Source organism: Platichthys flesus, chromosome 2 (assembly GCF_949316205.1).
Source record: "Platichthys flesus chromosome 2, fPlaFle2.1, whole genome shotgun sequence".
NCBI lineage: Eukaryota > Metazoa > Chordata > Actinopteri > Pleuronectiformes > Pleuronectidae > Platichthys > Platichthys flesus.
In genome coordinates, this window is record NC_084946.1 from 16,630,719 (window position 1) to 16,646,649 (window position 15,931).

The 15,931-nt window shown below is 42.4% G+C and overlaps 1 protein-coding gene across 1 annotated transcript in view; it reads right to left on the bottom strand.

Annotated features, from left to right (window-relative positions):
• The window catches only part of cacna2d3 (calcium channel, voltage dependent, alpha2/delta subunit 3), a 33,947-nt gene extending 18,097 nt beyond the window's left edge, over nucleotides 1-15,850 (bottom strand). Inside the window, exons 1-10 of the mRNA XM_062411393.1 lie at nucleotides 15,726-15,850; nucleotides 13,991-14,072; nucleotides 10,364-10,480; nucleotides 7,834-7,893; nucleotides 3,624-3,786; nucleotides 2,932-3,063; nucleotides 1,271-1,331; nucleotides 1,016-1,166; nucleotides 812-886; nucleotides 594-683 (exon numbers count right to left, since the gene is read on the bottom strand). Coding sequence (XP_062267377.1) covers nucleotides 594-683; nucleotides 812-886; nucleotides 1,016-1,166; nucleotides 1,271-1,331; nucleotides 2,932-3,063; nucleotides 3,624-3,786; nucleotides 7,834-7,893; nucleotides 10,364-10,480; nucleotides 13,991-14,072; nucleotides 15,726-15,850 — 1,056 coding nt within the window. The remainder of the gene's footprint in view (nucleotides 1-593; nucleotides 684-811; nucleotides 887-1,015; nucleotides 1,167-1,270; nucleotides 1,332-2,931; nucleotides 3,064-3,623; nucleotides 3,787-7,833; nucleotides 7,894-10,363; nucleotides 10,481-13,990; nucleotides 14,073-15,725) is intronic.
• Between the last annotated feature and the right edge of the window lie 81 nt (nucleotides 15,851-15,931).

Consider the following 15,931-nt stretch of genomic DNA (forward strand, 5'->3'; position numbering starts at 1 on the left):
AAAGCAGGGAGATAAAAAGAGTGCGGCGCGGCTCCTGGCCTTATCTGCTTTGTGTTCCAATCAGCCACGTTATTAATCATTGACATTAATTAGAGCCATTAATCACGCTTCAGAATAGATGTGTCTGTGTTTGGAGGGCGGGATGGGGATAGCTACTGGAGCGTTTCAACAGGCTTCACACCTCCCAGACGCTCAGATACATTTGACTGGAGTGCTGCTGCTTTCTATGATTAGTTGAGAACAGGCAGGACATGATTCAACACTGTCACTGGAAACAAATGTGGCTTGTAAAATGAATGTTTTCCTAATGTTCTGGTCAACTGAAGCCTTAGAAATACATTTTGTTGCGATATACGAGCACACGCACACATTCATTACTTTCATTTAAAGTAATCAATAAAAAAACTATTCATTCTGTGAAAGCTCATGAATACTCCAATACACCATTGTCACATAATCAGTAAACCGAAAACCAGAATTTAGATGATCTGCTTCATGATAAATAATTTCATTGGAGAATAGCCTGGGCAGATTTCTGTTCGAGCAGCATCCTCATTAAACTGACAGTCCCAGTTTACTGTAGTGGAACTTACATCACTCAGGATTGTGAACGCTTCGGTCAGAGCTTCGCCCAGCAGCCCAATCCCTTTGGCAAACAGCTTGTCCAGATGTTCACGGAAATGCTGACAGATAACAATGAAAGTAGGAGACCCAAAAAAAACACAACGGTTTAAAACATTAATCACACAAATTCAGCCTGATAAAAAAATCCACATGCATTAATCACAAGTCAGGTTGAATAGAGACTCACGTCTTTATTGGTTCGGTCGGCCCGCACAAGCGTGCCATTCAAACAAGGCTCCACATAGTGAATCTCCTGATTATACTGAGGGGATATAAACAGTATTTAAATAAAGGAGAATTAAAGCCTCAGTCCGAGTGTCTCCTAAATATCTCAAATTACAGAAAAATGTGACTGAGATGAGGATATAACGAAAGTTTAGGTAAAACGTACTGCAATTATGTTGAAGAAGTCGTCATCTCCCAGAGTGTCTAATATGGAGGAGACGGTCTGTCTGGCAATGGTCAGCCTCAGTCCTTTCATACTTCCACTCACATCCACTAAGATAACCACATCCTTTGGAGACGTTGCTGCCTGGATATACCTGTAATACATCAGAGTCAATTACACATTAAATCCCAACTTTTACCGTAGTGATAATAATTATAATTTGTGCAACAATCTGTTCTCCGGTGTGTGGAGGCTCACCACTTTCGATTTCTGCAGTCGAAGCCGATGACGCCGTGTTCATCTGGATGCCACTTCACTCCTGCAGATTCAGGAGAGAGACGGAGTTTCGCATTTTAAACTTGGACACACAGGATATTTAATAATAAAGATTAAAGCAACTATATTTAAGTTATTTTCTTTTTTGAAAACTTTTTTCTTATCATGATCAATGTATTTTAAGTTTTAAACATACACTAAATGCAGAAATACAGCAGAAACATAACACAGACTGTAACATACCAGTCACATCAAACACTATTATAAAAAAACCCTAAAGAAAAATGATCCACAGATTTCCTACATAGCACCTTTTATCCAGCATTGAGAGGCCTATAGTCAACTGTTCTACATATAAAATATAACTCTGTTAAATAAACCCCAAACTTCTACATGGATCCATCCACTCTTATCTTTTCAATCTTAATTAAAAAAAACCTGGAGGCAAACATCACAAGCACATTCCATTTTGGATCTTGTAGAATAAACTCTATAGTGTATAAAAATTGTGCAACACAAATTGTATACGTTAACAGGATGAGTTTGTTGCGATTCTACTGTATAGACTCATTATTGCCAGAATTTCTCATGTAACATATACATTGCCTTTGTATTGAAAGCCTGGTACAGTTTATTCCTCTGAGTCATTGACCTCCACTGTTGTCCAGAGACCATTAAAAAGACATCAGCAGGCGCAGGAGCAACGTGTTCCTTCATTATGATGAACACACACACTGTAGTTTATCTTGAGTGCAATCACACATCCACCATCCAGCAGCAGTAAGTACAAACCAGCGCAACACATGTGGCTAAGGATACTCCCTGACAAAGAAATCTACATTATTTACCCCTGTTATAGAGAAGGTTGCTGAAATCTATATGCACAGTTGTGTCGACGGATATTTTTTTAAAGAGTGAAAGTAGCCTATATATCCTTTTTTTAATTTTTTGGGGGTGGGTAAATTTGTTCTCATTCATGTTACTAAAGTAAGAACCTATAAGCATAAGAGGAGAAAGTTACATGTTGAGGTTATTTTTGGTCTTTCATCTAATTCGTCGACAAGAAATAAAAAAATTAAGTAACATTTCACTTTTCTGTGTTAAATGCAGGTGAAATTATTATTAAAACTAAAAACTCATCTATCATCATCGATAGAGTCTGTCCAAAAAAGCCCAGAAGACTTGGGTGTGATTTTAGCGTGTCAGTGAGAGTGTCTCTCTCTCATCTCTCCATTATGCATTTCTTCTTATACATTAAACATATATACACAATCTATATCATTAGTTTCATGTTATCTCGGTGGCTTCACTCCAGAGGGCCGGGTTTCACATCTGTGATGGTCTGATATCTCTGAATGGATCCAGCAGCCACACACCGCTCCTCACTGTGGCTGAAGGTCCACGCTGCCAAATGCTGATTAATTACAGTCCGTATATATGCATCCTCTCTGATGGTCTGTAAAATTACAACATTAGCCAAATCACCCTTTTACTTCTCCTGAATCGTTTGTTCTGATTCGTTTTCTCTATTGCGCTGACAGTTGATAGCTCCCATGGGACGGCCCTTTCTTTACACACGCACACACACACGCACACACACACACACACACACACACACAGAAATATGAAATGGCAGCACTCACCAGGGTACTGCCTGAAGAAGCCCTTCGCGCTCCCAAAGTACTGCCAGATGAGCGTGGGGTCTTTCTCAAAATTATCAACAAACACTCTATTCAAGGCCTCGGACCAGTACACTCCGTTCACTATGTCAGGATCTGAGGAGGAGGAGGGGGGGGGGGGGGGGGGGAGAGAGACAGGCCAATGAAATGGTGATCATGGTGATAATGGTGTTCATCCTGGACCATCCTGCACAGTGCACAGTTGACCTTTGTACCTTATTGACCCCCCCACCCACAAAGAAAAAGGAGATTTAAGACCTGACTCCATCATCCCCTCCCCTCCTGCTGCTGGGTGAGCCTCCCTTTGTGCTGCGAACACGGACTTATGGAGAGTCCATTACAGGCAAACAAAAGCAGCCCCGGCGACACACAGGGAGAGGTGACACACTCTGTTATACAACAAGAAAAGACCCAGCAGCTTCCCAACGAGCAACATCTTTCCCGGCCCCGCCTCCCTCAGCTCTCTTTCTGAAGTCGTGGAATTGTGTGCTTTCTCTTTTCAGCCTGGACAGCTATCGATCCACCCCGAACTCCACTTCTCCCAGAAGCTAACACTGATACAGCCTCAGCCACCATCCCTCTCCCTTTCACCTCTCACTCGCCCCCCTGTTAAATAGCCCCACACATAATCCTGGTCTGGCTGCATGCTCCCTCACCTTTGTTGTACATGTTGGTGGGCACCTGCACCACGCTGAGGCTCAGGTTGACCGACAGGTTATTGAAATGGTCGTTGGGCTCCAGGAGGAACTCTGCGCCGAGCTCCACGTTGTTGCCTTCCTCGTCCACCTCGTTGATCAGCACAGCGTTGAAGTATTCATACTGAGGAGAGGAGCGAACGTGAAGGATGTTAGAGACAGGCATGAAACTCAAAACTATCAATTACAAGTACAGTTTTCATATTCACAAGGACAGTCTTGTACCTTATTTATCTTTCTGACTCTGCCTTACAAATACTCACATACCCATGTATACTGGATGCTTTCTGTTTATGTGACGGGAGACAAAATCCACAGTCCTCACTCCAGTGGCAGATCTAAGATTTTTCTAAATCAGGGGCCATAAAGAGGCCACAATTTATGCTGCAGGATCAATAATATGTCCAACATCTATGTTTAATTCCTTTTTCAGTGAAAGAGAAAGCCAGACTTCATTAAATATATTTGGGAAATTGTTTCTTATTAAAGCACATTATGTACTTCAAAAAAACTTGTCATATTTATTGTTAGTTAGTGATAAGTGTATTCAAATAAGGACTAGTAGCAGGACAGGGGCACTTCAGAGGCCAATCAGATTTCAGCTGGGGCCAGTTCCCTCCTAGTCCCACCCCTGGATTTGCCCCTACCTCACTTTAATAAAAATTACAATTCCCTTTTTTCAGATCTGAGGTTCAGTAACAATAACAATGAGGGGCACCATTATAATGATGTATGTAGTCTACATATGCCCTCACAATAACAAGCCATGAGATAAGAAATAATAAAATAAAACAGCTGACTTGTTAAGAAGGATTAGAAGAAAATAAAGCAAATGGCAAAATAAAACTGAACATTTCCATCAATTTCCTATCCGCTACAAATAGTTTTTTTTCCATAATATATAATTACAATAATATACCATCAAAAACGTATACACCATTATAGTTTTTAAATTGCACAAGCTTGTCCGAAGCAGGTTGGAAGCATTTGGGTTTCAGCCTCTTGCTCGAGGACATTTCAACATGTGAGCATGAGCGGTAGATGAGGAATTAAAGGCTGCCTCGCTCGACAGCCTGAGCTACACCAACTCTTAATTAACAGCCATTAAGTACATGACAGTTTGGGAAATTTCATCTCAAAGTTTAGTCAGCACCATTTTTTCCTAATGCCTCCATTTGTGAGGATGTACATGAAGTATTGCAGTTGTCTCTGGTGTCTAAGAATCTGCCCGGAGAGCTTCACGGGTGCCAGAGAAAAGTCTGGCCTTTCTTAAGTGAAACCCAACAGTGCGTCTGTCCTGTCCTTCACTCCCGACACTGCTGCACGAGAAATACTTCATCCCGTCCGAGCAGCCTCTCTGTGGCCTCTGGTCCTCAATGTCTGCGCGGAGAGAGAGAACGAGAGGGGAGCGGCGGAGGTAGAGAGGGGAGAGATGGGTGATGGACTCTGCAGCATCACACTCGGGGGAGGCCGCGCCGGCATCACCATCAAGCAGCCCCTGACAGCTCATACCACGCCTGAGCAGCTCTCTGACGAGCTGCGGTGGGGCGGAGGGGAGGAGAGAGCCGCAGAGGGCGGAGGAGAAACGTGCACCCTCAGCAGAAGTGATGGTGCTGCGGAGAGGCACGTTAACCACCGGGGTTATTACTGAGGAGCAGGCCATGGGACACTGCAGCACTCCGAGACGCCCCACTGACTCTTACAACACTGCAGTTATCTGGAGGCCCTGCAGCAGAGACCAGCCCTTCACTGCAGACTGCTGGGCCTTTACTGTAGAACCAGGCTCCGGTGGGTGGAGGTGGTGGTGCTACTCTGAACCCTTTAGGTTTAACAGGCCCTGTTCTGACATTACAACTAATGTCATCATTTCCTGATGTTATGATCCCATTCTTCACTAGGAAGATTTTTTTTAAGTTGTCGTTTGATTAAGTACATGTTTAACAAGGGAGCTTAATAAAATATACTGAACTTAAAAACATCTGCATTATTATTTTGCTTCTAATCATTAGTATAAGAATAACAGCAGTGCAATACATTTTATTATTGGAAACTCCCATGGTAGCAGTGGGCCATTCCAAAATAACATGTATTTCTAAAATTGTTAGCACACTTTCTCTCCAATTAAATTCTGTTTAATTTGAAATATACTAAATAAAAAGAAAACAATGATTCCTAAATGACACAACAAAAGGCTTATATAACGTTTCACAGATGCTGCAAACTGTTTCCAGTCAGAAATGTAATCTTCAGAATCTACATTAAAACTAGAGAATCTGACACCACAAAAAATTCAAACGTGTTTATTCCATTGGTCTGCACCTCTTTCTTATTTGAAATGCTAAAACAATAACCTCATGAGCCACTACATACCTTCCTTACTCTGAGAGTAGAGGCATTTTCTAGGCTCACATAAATGTTAAAAAACCTGCTCTTATAATAAATAAATATTACAACAGATACATTTCTGAAAAGCCCAGTTTCTGCTGCACCATCAGACCTGATCTGCACACCCTTGAACCGCAGACACCCGGGTCAATGCAAAACACCCGACTGTGCTGACACCCAGCAGCTGAGATAAGGGCGGCGGGCTTATCTCCTCGTGGTCAATGAAGTGGTGCATGAAGAATGTGCGGTGTCAGAGGAGGCGAGCTCGGCTAAATGATGCCACAAGGAGTAATATTATAGCATCACATCATTACAGCAGCTGGATATTGAATTTTTTCTTATTATTTTTTATACCCTTGAGAATGAAATTTCAGTGATAGGCCTGTGCTGTATAGGGCCACCAATAACAGACACTAAAAAAGAAGAATACAAGAATTGTAATAATTTTTTCCTATGCTTTATAAAAAAATATGTCTAGATTTGGAACAGTATTTCTCTCTAGCAAAAAAGAGAATAAAATATAACTTAACTGTGATAATTTGATAGAAATTAATTTAATGTAATTTTTATATAACCATGTCTTCAAAATATATGAAGCATGTAATTAATGCCAGTGTATTTTACACAGTGAGTCCACGATAACATTATTTGATCTGCAAATTGTATATAAAGTGACTTTATATGAAGAAGATTGAAACCTTGTTTTATTAATAGCACTTTAAATATGATTTAACATAATGATGCAAAGACAATAAATAAAATAATAAAATGAAATAAACCTTTAACTGGAACTGTAATTATGTTTGTAGATCTGTTACAGAAGTGGAAAGAAGAAAAATGTTGGTTAAAAAAAACATTTCCTTAGAAACTCTCATTTTCAATAACCTGTGTTGTTACAGACGTGTGTGTGTGTGTGTGTGTGGGGGGGGGGGGGGGGCGGAGAACAAGGTGACTGAAATGTGTTGGGATGATGTAAATGCTTATATTAACTGTAAGTGCTGCTGTTGTTTCAGTGGTGTTTTGTTGCTCCAGTGCGTTTTCCAATCTGGAGCCATGAGAGTGAAACAATGCGCCGCGTAAAAGTGTTCCATTCATCTTAGTCCACACAGAGAGAGAGAGAGAGAGAGAGAGGGGGGGGGGGGGGTAGAGGGAGCAGTAACAGACGACAGGAATGCTGCATTACCTCTGCAGAGACTCAGGCAGCTCGGTGCGCAATGAGAGTCGCTAAATTATTTCCTGAGCAGATTCTGGGGGACATGAGCGGATCATGCAAGGTGTGATTCAAATGAAGAAGTGTCCCATGATTCTCTGAGCATTAGCCCACATGTTACTGCAAAGGCTTGAGCCACTGAAGCATTAGATATGTGCAGAGAAATTATACACATTTCATCCAGCAGCTCAGCCTGTGGCTTTGCGCGCGGACGCGGTGACGGGTCTTTGTCCATCAGGCCCGCAGTGTTCTTTACAGCTGCTGCGTTACTGTACGTGAACCTCAGAGATTTGCTTTTTGAGATTTGTTCCAGTGAGTTACGACAGCAGGGCGACGCAGCCTTCAGTGTGTGAGGCTCAGCTTATCAAAGGAGCATTATGAATCACGGCGCTGACAGGGCATCAGTGTGAAGGACGCAATTAAAGACTTTTAAGGCCTATTACCCTTCTCTCACCTTGCAGCCGCTCCTCCCCTGCCCGACGAAAAAATGATCCAACCCGGTCTGACGCAATGACACATTTTTTTTTTAACAATTATGTCTTCACTTTTCTTTTCTATTCTTATTTTTCCTCTCACCTCAAGGTCTGGATTGTCCTCGTGTTGATGGTGCGCTTCCTCCGCTGCCTCCACCAGCCGCTGAGGAGGGAAACGATCGGTTAATAAGACCACTGCTTTTACGCACATAATTAAAAGGTATACAGTTTATATAAATGAAGAAACCACCATTTCCCAATGTCCTGTATAAATCTTATATAAATGCTACTATGGGCGTTTCAAAGTCTGACACAAACTTTCCAGAAGGCCTCTATAGAGCATCTACTCCGAGGAGTTTCTTTTACCCTCTGCTGCTCTTTGATTCTCTCAAACTTTGCCCCCCCCGCCCCCTTTTCATTCCAGGACAGAAACACGTATGTAGAAAATGTTGGCCTGTGCGGGGTGCAGGTGTGAAACGACTGATGGAGGCAGGAGGGGGGGGGGGGGTCCCACAGTGCACCAGCAGCAGTAACGGTCTCTGGTTCCTCCCGTAATAACTCGTTTCAGGAAAATGTGCTTGACTCTGTGTTTCTCACACACTCCGGTCACTCTCGCCTCCCGTAGCCGAGCGGATACAATTAACATCAGTCACATCATGTGTCAAAAATAACTGCAATACAAACACAACGCTGAGCCGCGGTGGCCACGTTCAATTGACCTTGTGGCGCAGAGATCTCATGTCGTCAGCAGCTGAGAAAATAAATAACGCCACGGAGGAAATGGGAAGTTTTTCTATTTCTATTTGCTGGTGCGTAATTTTCATCTTCAACGCTTTATTAAGGTCAAGGTCTCATTTAGCTTTTTTATATCAAGAGCAATAGTGACGTCATCGGTTGTTACGCATGTGCCGTTGAGACATGAGAGAGTGTTTTTTTTTTTTTTTTTTTTTGTAGGCCAAGTCAATTGCTTTCACATGGTACAAATAAACCAGGTTTATTAAATTAAGCGCCCTCCTGCCGGTGTAATTTATGGAATTGGTCTGAATTGTCACCCGCATGGGATCAGGCTGGGAGAGATAAACGTTATCATTACCCAGCAGTCCCTGCGAGGTGCAGCATTAAAATGGTTACAAGCTCCTGAGGCTGCTGCTGCTGCTGCTGAGGCTCTGACTCTGACTCCAGCTCAGACCTGGACTGAAATAAACTAGATGCAAGAGCTTGTTCCAGACAAACCTCTGACACCGGCAACCAGGACAACATTCATCTTTGCATACAGAGATCCTTACATTACATGAGCTCAGAAATTAAGGCAATGTCATAATTCCCAATGGATTCATTGGACCATTTATGTAAAATTACAACAATCATCATACATCATTAAAACATCATTCAAATCATTAAGTTTAAAGAAAGGTAAATATTACAGAGGTGCCAAAATGCACAATAGTAAAAGGTAAAAAGACTAATGCAATGAGAGCCACTGGATGTTACAACAACTGTACAATAAGAGCTATTAGCACAGTTAGTGAATGAAACAGGTACATATGCTGCACCTAAAGCCTGAAACATGCTTCTGCGTTTTCACGGGCCCGTAAGCGCAAGAGCCCTTCCGGGTCCCTTACGTGCTTATGTATCCCTCCTTACGTGCTGACGGGTGTCGACCGCCTTTTCTAAAATTTACGGCAAAGCTCCGCAAGCTCACTCAGCCCGCAAGGCTGTGATTGGTCTGCTCTACATCCCTTCTGGAGCTGCATTTCCGGTTTCATGCCCCATAATACCGGCAGAAATCACGGAAGATTTAGAAAAACGAATATGGACCAAATAGAAGAGCACTTGGCAGAAGATATCCGATAGTATGATCACTTGTATAACCTGTCACTGACTGGCGGATTTGTCCGCCAGAAAAAGGCTACGAGGAGCCGCAGTGGCTATGTAAATAAACAATCGACGAAGAAGAAAGAAGGCGTCTCTAAGGTCGTCTCGACAAAAAGCATTACTCCGCCTAGTGTTCTGGCGCGGAATTGCTTTGTAAGACGCGCAACGGTTGGGGAAGCATGAATGAAAACGAGTCTTGCGCCACAGCGGCGTGAAAAGACGCAGACGCAGTCGCAGAAGCATGTTTCAGGCTTAAGTAATGAAAGGCTTTAGAAGTGTAGATTTGTATCCCAACCCTGATTAAAATAACCACAGAGTCGGTGTTTTTTCCATCAGTGAACCATTAGATGTAAATGCTCTATATTTTATTAAACAGTTTCTCGTCTTGATGACCACACAAAGGGCTTTACTGTACAGTTTTGCCATTCAGCCATTCACACACACATATGACACTTTATCTGTCATACATCACTAAAACACTGATGGCAGGGCAATTTTGGGGTTCTGTATATTTGGCGAGGGAGACTGGGATCAAACCTCCTACCTTCTGGTTAGTGGTTGACCCACAGGAACCCCAAAATAAGAACAAAGACCCTCCCTCAAGACAAAAATGAAAATAAAACCTTTATATAAAACTATCCTCCATCTCTGATGCTCTCCCCCACACCCTGATCATTTGAATACAGTCCCTTACCCCTGAAACAAAATGAGAGAAAAGAGAACACACACATCCTTTTTCAAACCAGATGTTAACTCACCCGGGTGGCCTCTGCTTTTTTGCGGAACATCTCCTCCATCTTCACAGCCAGATTTTTGACCAGTTTAACTCCATCGATTTCTTCCACTCGGACGGACTTTTCCAATTCTTTATATTTCTGAAAAAGAAACAACATAGAAAACAACAGTGTGGCAGTGACACAGAGGAAAACTAAAAATCCCATGACACTAAAAACATTATGGAAGTTTATAGGCAATTAGCTCAACTACATAATTAAAAGGAAACATAAAATAAGACATAATTTCATCACCTCAGGGGGTCTTCAAACTTTCACTAAGGAAAAAAGAACAGATATAGATAACATCTTTGTTTATTCGTGTGTTCTGCAACATTCGAGCGGACCACTGCTCCACAGAGATTGGGAACTGCTAAACGAGGCGTCTAAGCCTTCACATGTTGGCTGACAAGCTGCAGCCAGTCTCAGATGATCGGCTGATAAAAGCCTCTGCAGCACACAATGATTGATCGTCTTTATCTGGTCTCAGTCATTGGCTGCACATGCCACGTCTCCCTCCCTGATTGGCTGGAGAGGGCCCTGTTGGGTGGCCGTTGGGGAAGGGGGGGGGGGTGGGCTCTGGAGGCTATGCATGGTAAGAGGGTAATTGAAATGGAGTCAAAGCACAGGAGAAAGATAATAATGTGTCAAGCTCGGCTGATTCTGGGTAATGAAGTACACCTCACATCGTGCTGATTCTGCTGGATGCACAGGACCTCCAGTGATACAGAACAAAGCCCGCCACAGCTCCGAGGAATATAACGTTACATAATCCCACACCTGCCCATCCGCACACACACACACACACACACACACACACACACACACACACACACACACACACACACACACACACACACACACACACACACACACACACGCCTGATGAAAACAAAAGCATGTTCCTCTCTCCCTGTCCAGTCAGCCACATCCCACACACACACATGTCCCACAACCTTATCTACAAATAAACCCAAACCACAATGGGCTCAAACACATGACACGTTTTGTGCATGGAACGCACAAAAAAAAACACACACTTCAGTACATGAGGCGACAAATTACCTACTGAAAGGAAGAGTGTGGGCTCGCAGTGGAGCAGAACAGTTCATTTCACGCCTGTCCTCCTCGCCTCAGCACCCTCAGTCCCCCAGTCCCCCTCCTCCTCTTCCTCCTCCTCCTCCTCCTGACTCACACTCCTCAAGTCTCAAGTGGAGGTTAAGCCCCAACCATCAAAAGCCCTGATCATGATTATTGATCCGAGTAGTGACCAGTGCAGGAGTGAGGTCTGCCTGCCAGTGGCAGCCTGACGAGCCACAGTGTTTCCCCAGTATGGCAAAAAGTCTTTATTGGAAGCGAGTAATTCATCATAAAAGAATCTAATGATCAGCCTTAATGAGAAGCCCCTAACGACCCGTCACTACCCTCACAGCTCACTGCTTTGTGCTGACTGGCTCCGCACAGCTTTCTGCAGACATGCATCCATGAACAGTAGCATGGGAAAAGTGCTTACACACATAAAAAGGGAAGAAATCTGCAAAAAGTGACTTTGAACAATGATACAATTCAGATTTGGTAACAAAGAGAAGAAAGGGATACATTGGGCTTCAGCTTCGATCACACATTTGCACTCAAATCTTGAAATGAATGAAACGTCACCTCAGAGCAGGGAGGTCCCAGGTTTTGAGCCTGGAGCCGTTTTCTAAACGCCGTTTGAATGCTCTCCCCGTGTTTGCGTGCATTTCCTCTGGGTGTTCCACCTTCCTCCCACCCTCCAAGACATGCAGTGGAGCCTTTAGAATTAATCCTGCTGCTGCCCTTGCCGGAGGCGATGGGCTCCGAGCTGGAGTTGGTCCCGGGACGTGGTGCTGTGATGGCCCATAGCTCCTAAAGCAGAGAGGAGACGAATGAAGGGAGAGAAGGAGAGTTACAGATTGTCTCATCTGAAATGCATCTATACACCATTGGTGAGAGCAGATACACAGAAACCACTGTCCACTGTCATATTGTGCAATAGATGTAAATATGTTGACGATAAAACGTGAGTGTTGGTGCTGTAGTTTGTCCTGTTCTTGAAATGCATCATTGCACCGTGTCTCTAGGCAATTCTGTAAACACCTTCAGCACAGTGCAGTCGAGTTTGACACCACAATGACATCTTCAAACCATAGATCTGAGTCAACAAGCAAACAATGGAAATAGATCATCTGAAACTGGACATTTTAGATCATGTATGTATCACAGGAATTATGAAATGACATCTGACATCTTACAGGGGTATACATCTTGCAGCGCCTAGTGCGTTGAAAGTCAGTGGTGATTTAGTCACTGCATTCTCTAAAAAACAAAACAATAGTAATCAAAGGCAAGGACACATTTAAGTCGATAGCCTAATTTAGAAGCCGTTTGGCAGCCTGCTGTGTTTATGATGCATGTGCACACGTGCAACACCAGGGACCCTGTGGGTTCGTTGTTGTAAAAACTCATTCAGACACCAACTCTCTACTTCAAGTCTAGTGCAGGTTGCATTGTTTTAAAATTACACTCAATATGTCACACTGCATTCTGGGGACACATTGTGTGAACCAAAACTACCACAGAGCTGATGGATATTTATTTCTTTAAATATGGTGCATCTCCAGTGTTATAATAACTTTTGATGACAGCATCCAGTGTTAAGGCTTGTGCAGTTTGTGGATATGCTTTTGTGCCTTGTCTCTGTATTTTCTGTTCTTTTCTCTCATTCTGCAAAGCACATTTTTCCATAATGTATCCTAACGACATCATTAGACTTTGATCCATTTAAAAATGCCAAAGGGTAAGAAGGAAATGTCTCAAACCACATCACACACATGCTGTTTATTTCCCACATTTCCTACTGTACCGAGGCACATGAGCGTCACACAGAGCGTGTGCCGTATGCACTGTATCCCTGGACACATCACTGCAGTGCAGTTTGCAGCATTCACACAGCGGAGCTTCACCTCCAGCTGTTTACTTCACACTCTCTGCTCTGGTCCTCGTGCAGCAGTTTACCATTTATCCACCTCTGCCACCTCCGACCACCTTCATAAGCCGCATGCTTGTGAACACAGAGCACACCTCTGCCATCAAGTGGTCACACATGTAAATCTACTGCCCCTAGAATATCGCTCATCCTTTTTCACTTTTCACTTGTCCATCATACCCACCATCCAACCCCACAACACACATTCAATTTGTCTCCTGGTCGCTTTCTTATCCAGAGGTTGAAACTCTTGACTCAAGAGAGTTGACTGGAGGGATGGGATGAGAGATGAGGAACAGAGCCGTGGTTAATGGGCCGTATCAAGTACAAACACATGTGCTCTCTCTCTCTCTCATTCTCTCTCTCTCTCTCTCTCTCTCTCTCTCTCTCTCTCTCACACACACACACACACACACACAAACACACTGAGATGCAGGTCTCCTCTAGAACAACGCATCAGCATTCAGCTGCGACACCAAAGTGTCTCTGCAGTCATTAGAGAGAGAATACAGCCTTACACCGTACGATGTGTGTAACTACATGACCGTCAGACAAAGACACAGATCAGTGGTGCCCACACGAGGCTTGGAAAATAAGAAGAGTACCTTCTGCAGTAACTGGGATCCAGAATATTTTGCAGAAATTGATTTAATTTCTCCACCAAATGCTGAGGCCCAGAGCTTTACCCTGAAAAAAAAGAGACAAAATAGACAAATACATAACACTTCAGCCAATCGACTCACAGATATCATGGACAAATGCAGATTATAAATGTAAAAACAAATACGTGGAAAAGTAACAGACTGACTTACTTTTAGTGAATAGAAATTTTTGCCCAGACTTATTGTATTTATTGAATATTCCAAGCTCTCAATCCAATCTGCTGTTTCAGCATTTTATGTTTATTCATTCTTCTTTTTTCTCACATGATCCATCAACATAAAGTTGTCATGGCCCAGTGGTTCGGACCTGTAGGTCCAAACACAGGATGCTTGTAATTTTAATGATCTATGTTCTGTAAATATTGGAGCATCTTCTCTCTAAGAGGACTCTAACTCTAAATGAAACAGTAGTGTATCTAAAATATGAAATAAAGAAGACTGCAACAACCCTTCAGGACACAAATGTGTCAAGAGTGACCTGATTTATTTATTCTAAAATTCCTTGAAAAATATTTTCAATAATATCTGAAAAATTTAAGATTTGTATTTTTCATGCGGTTGACATTTCCTTAAATATTTATAATTTGTATTTAGTTGATATTCTTTTCTCTGTTGGTTACGGATTTCTGAAGTAGCATTATCCGTTTAAAGCTTCATGAAACATTTGAAAAGCTGCCACTACTGAGTAAAGTAAACGCAGTACTTTGATAGAGCTTTTTTGACAGTGTACATAGCATATACGTTCCAACATATAGATTTATAAGACTTAATATTAAATTAAATGTTTTAAAGGGTTTGTATTTATAAAGCGCCTATCTGGTCCTGATGACCACTCAAAGCGCTTTACAGTATAGTGCTCTAGGAGAGATAGAAGATCTAGGAAACTAAATCCTGCAGAAGTAAACCAGTGCAGTTCAACAAGCCTTCAGTTTGCTGCAGATACAATCTGATTTACAAAGAAAAACTGATCACACATTCAAACATGTGTTATCAGTTCCCTATATAAAATATTCAATTGCTGTAAAGGGCTTAAGAGCTGTCATTTCAACTAAGTAAATTCACAGTTACAATAAAAGTTTGTAAAACTAATTAACAATCGGCTGCGTATCATCAAATCTTTATTATTATCAAGTAAGAAAATAAATTTAGTTAAATGGCTCCGCTGAGAAATTAATCCCACAACAAGTCCAACAGATATAAAAAAGTGTATCTTGATTTTGGCAGAACTAACAGCCTAACACAAAAACCACAATAAAATAAGACTGAAATATAAATACTGTTTTGCTGTAGCAGTTTTTAAACTCTGTTTTGAAATCCTCCTGTATTTTATTAATCCTCCTGGCTAGTTTCTCAAATCCCCTCTGTAATTATTTCTTTCTTCCCTCCACCACAACTGTCTGAGAGCTGAGTAAAACATTAACAAGGCCTGTGTGGGGGAACATATCAGTGGTCTGTGGTTAAATTTAACTCTAACTTCATCACAAGGAAAACGAATAACAAACAAACTCAATTTTCAGAGATCTCCATGTGTAAAATCCAAATCTCACAACTTTCACCTATTTAAAATTGCTCGCAATCCATAGCAATGCAAGGTTGGTATTCTACCCGCGTCTAAAGTACCAACATGTTAGTTCTTTACATGTGATGATAAAGTTGCAGAGCTGCTTCTCACACTCACACTGACAGGGGGATTCCTTGCTGGGACCCCGCCACCTCCACCACATTCAAGCCGACGAAGATCCAGAGCAGAGGGAAGCATCTGCTGCACATGTGGGAGGAAATGCTCCTCCAGTTCCCCACCATCTTCATCTCCGCTCACTTAAAAATATATATATTTATGTACAGTTGGTTCAACAATAAAGTCCCCGCTCCAGCACCGTGTTG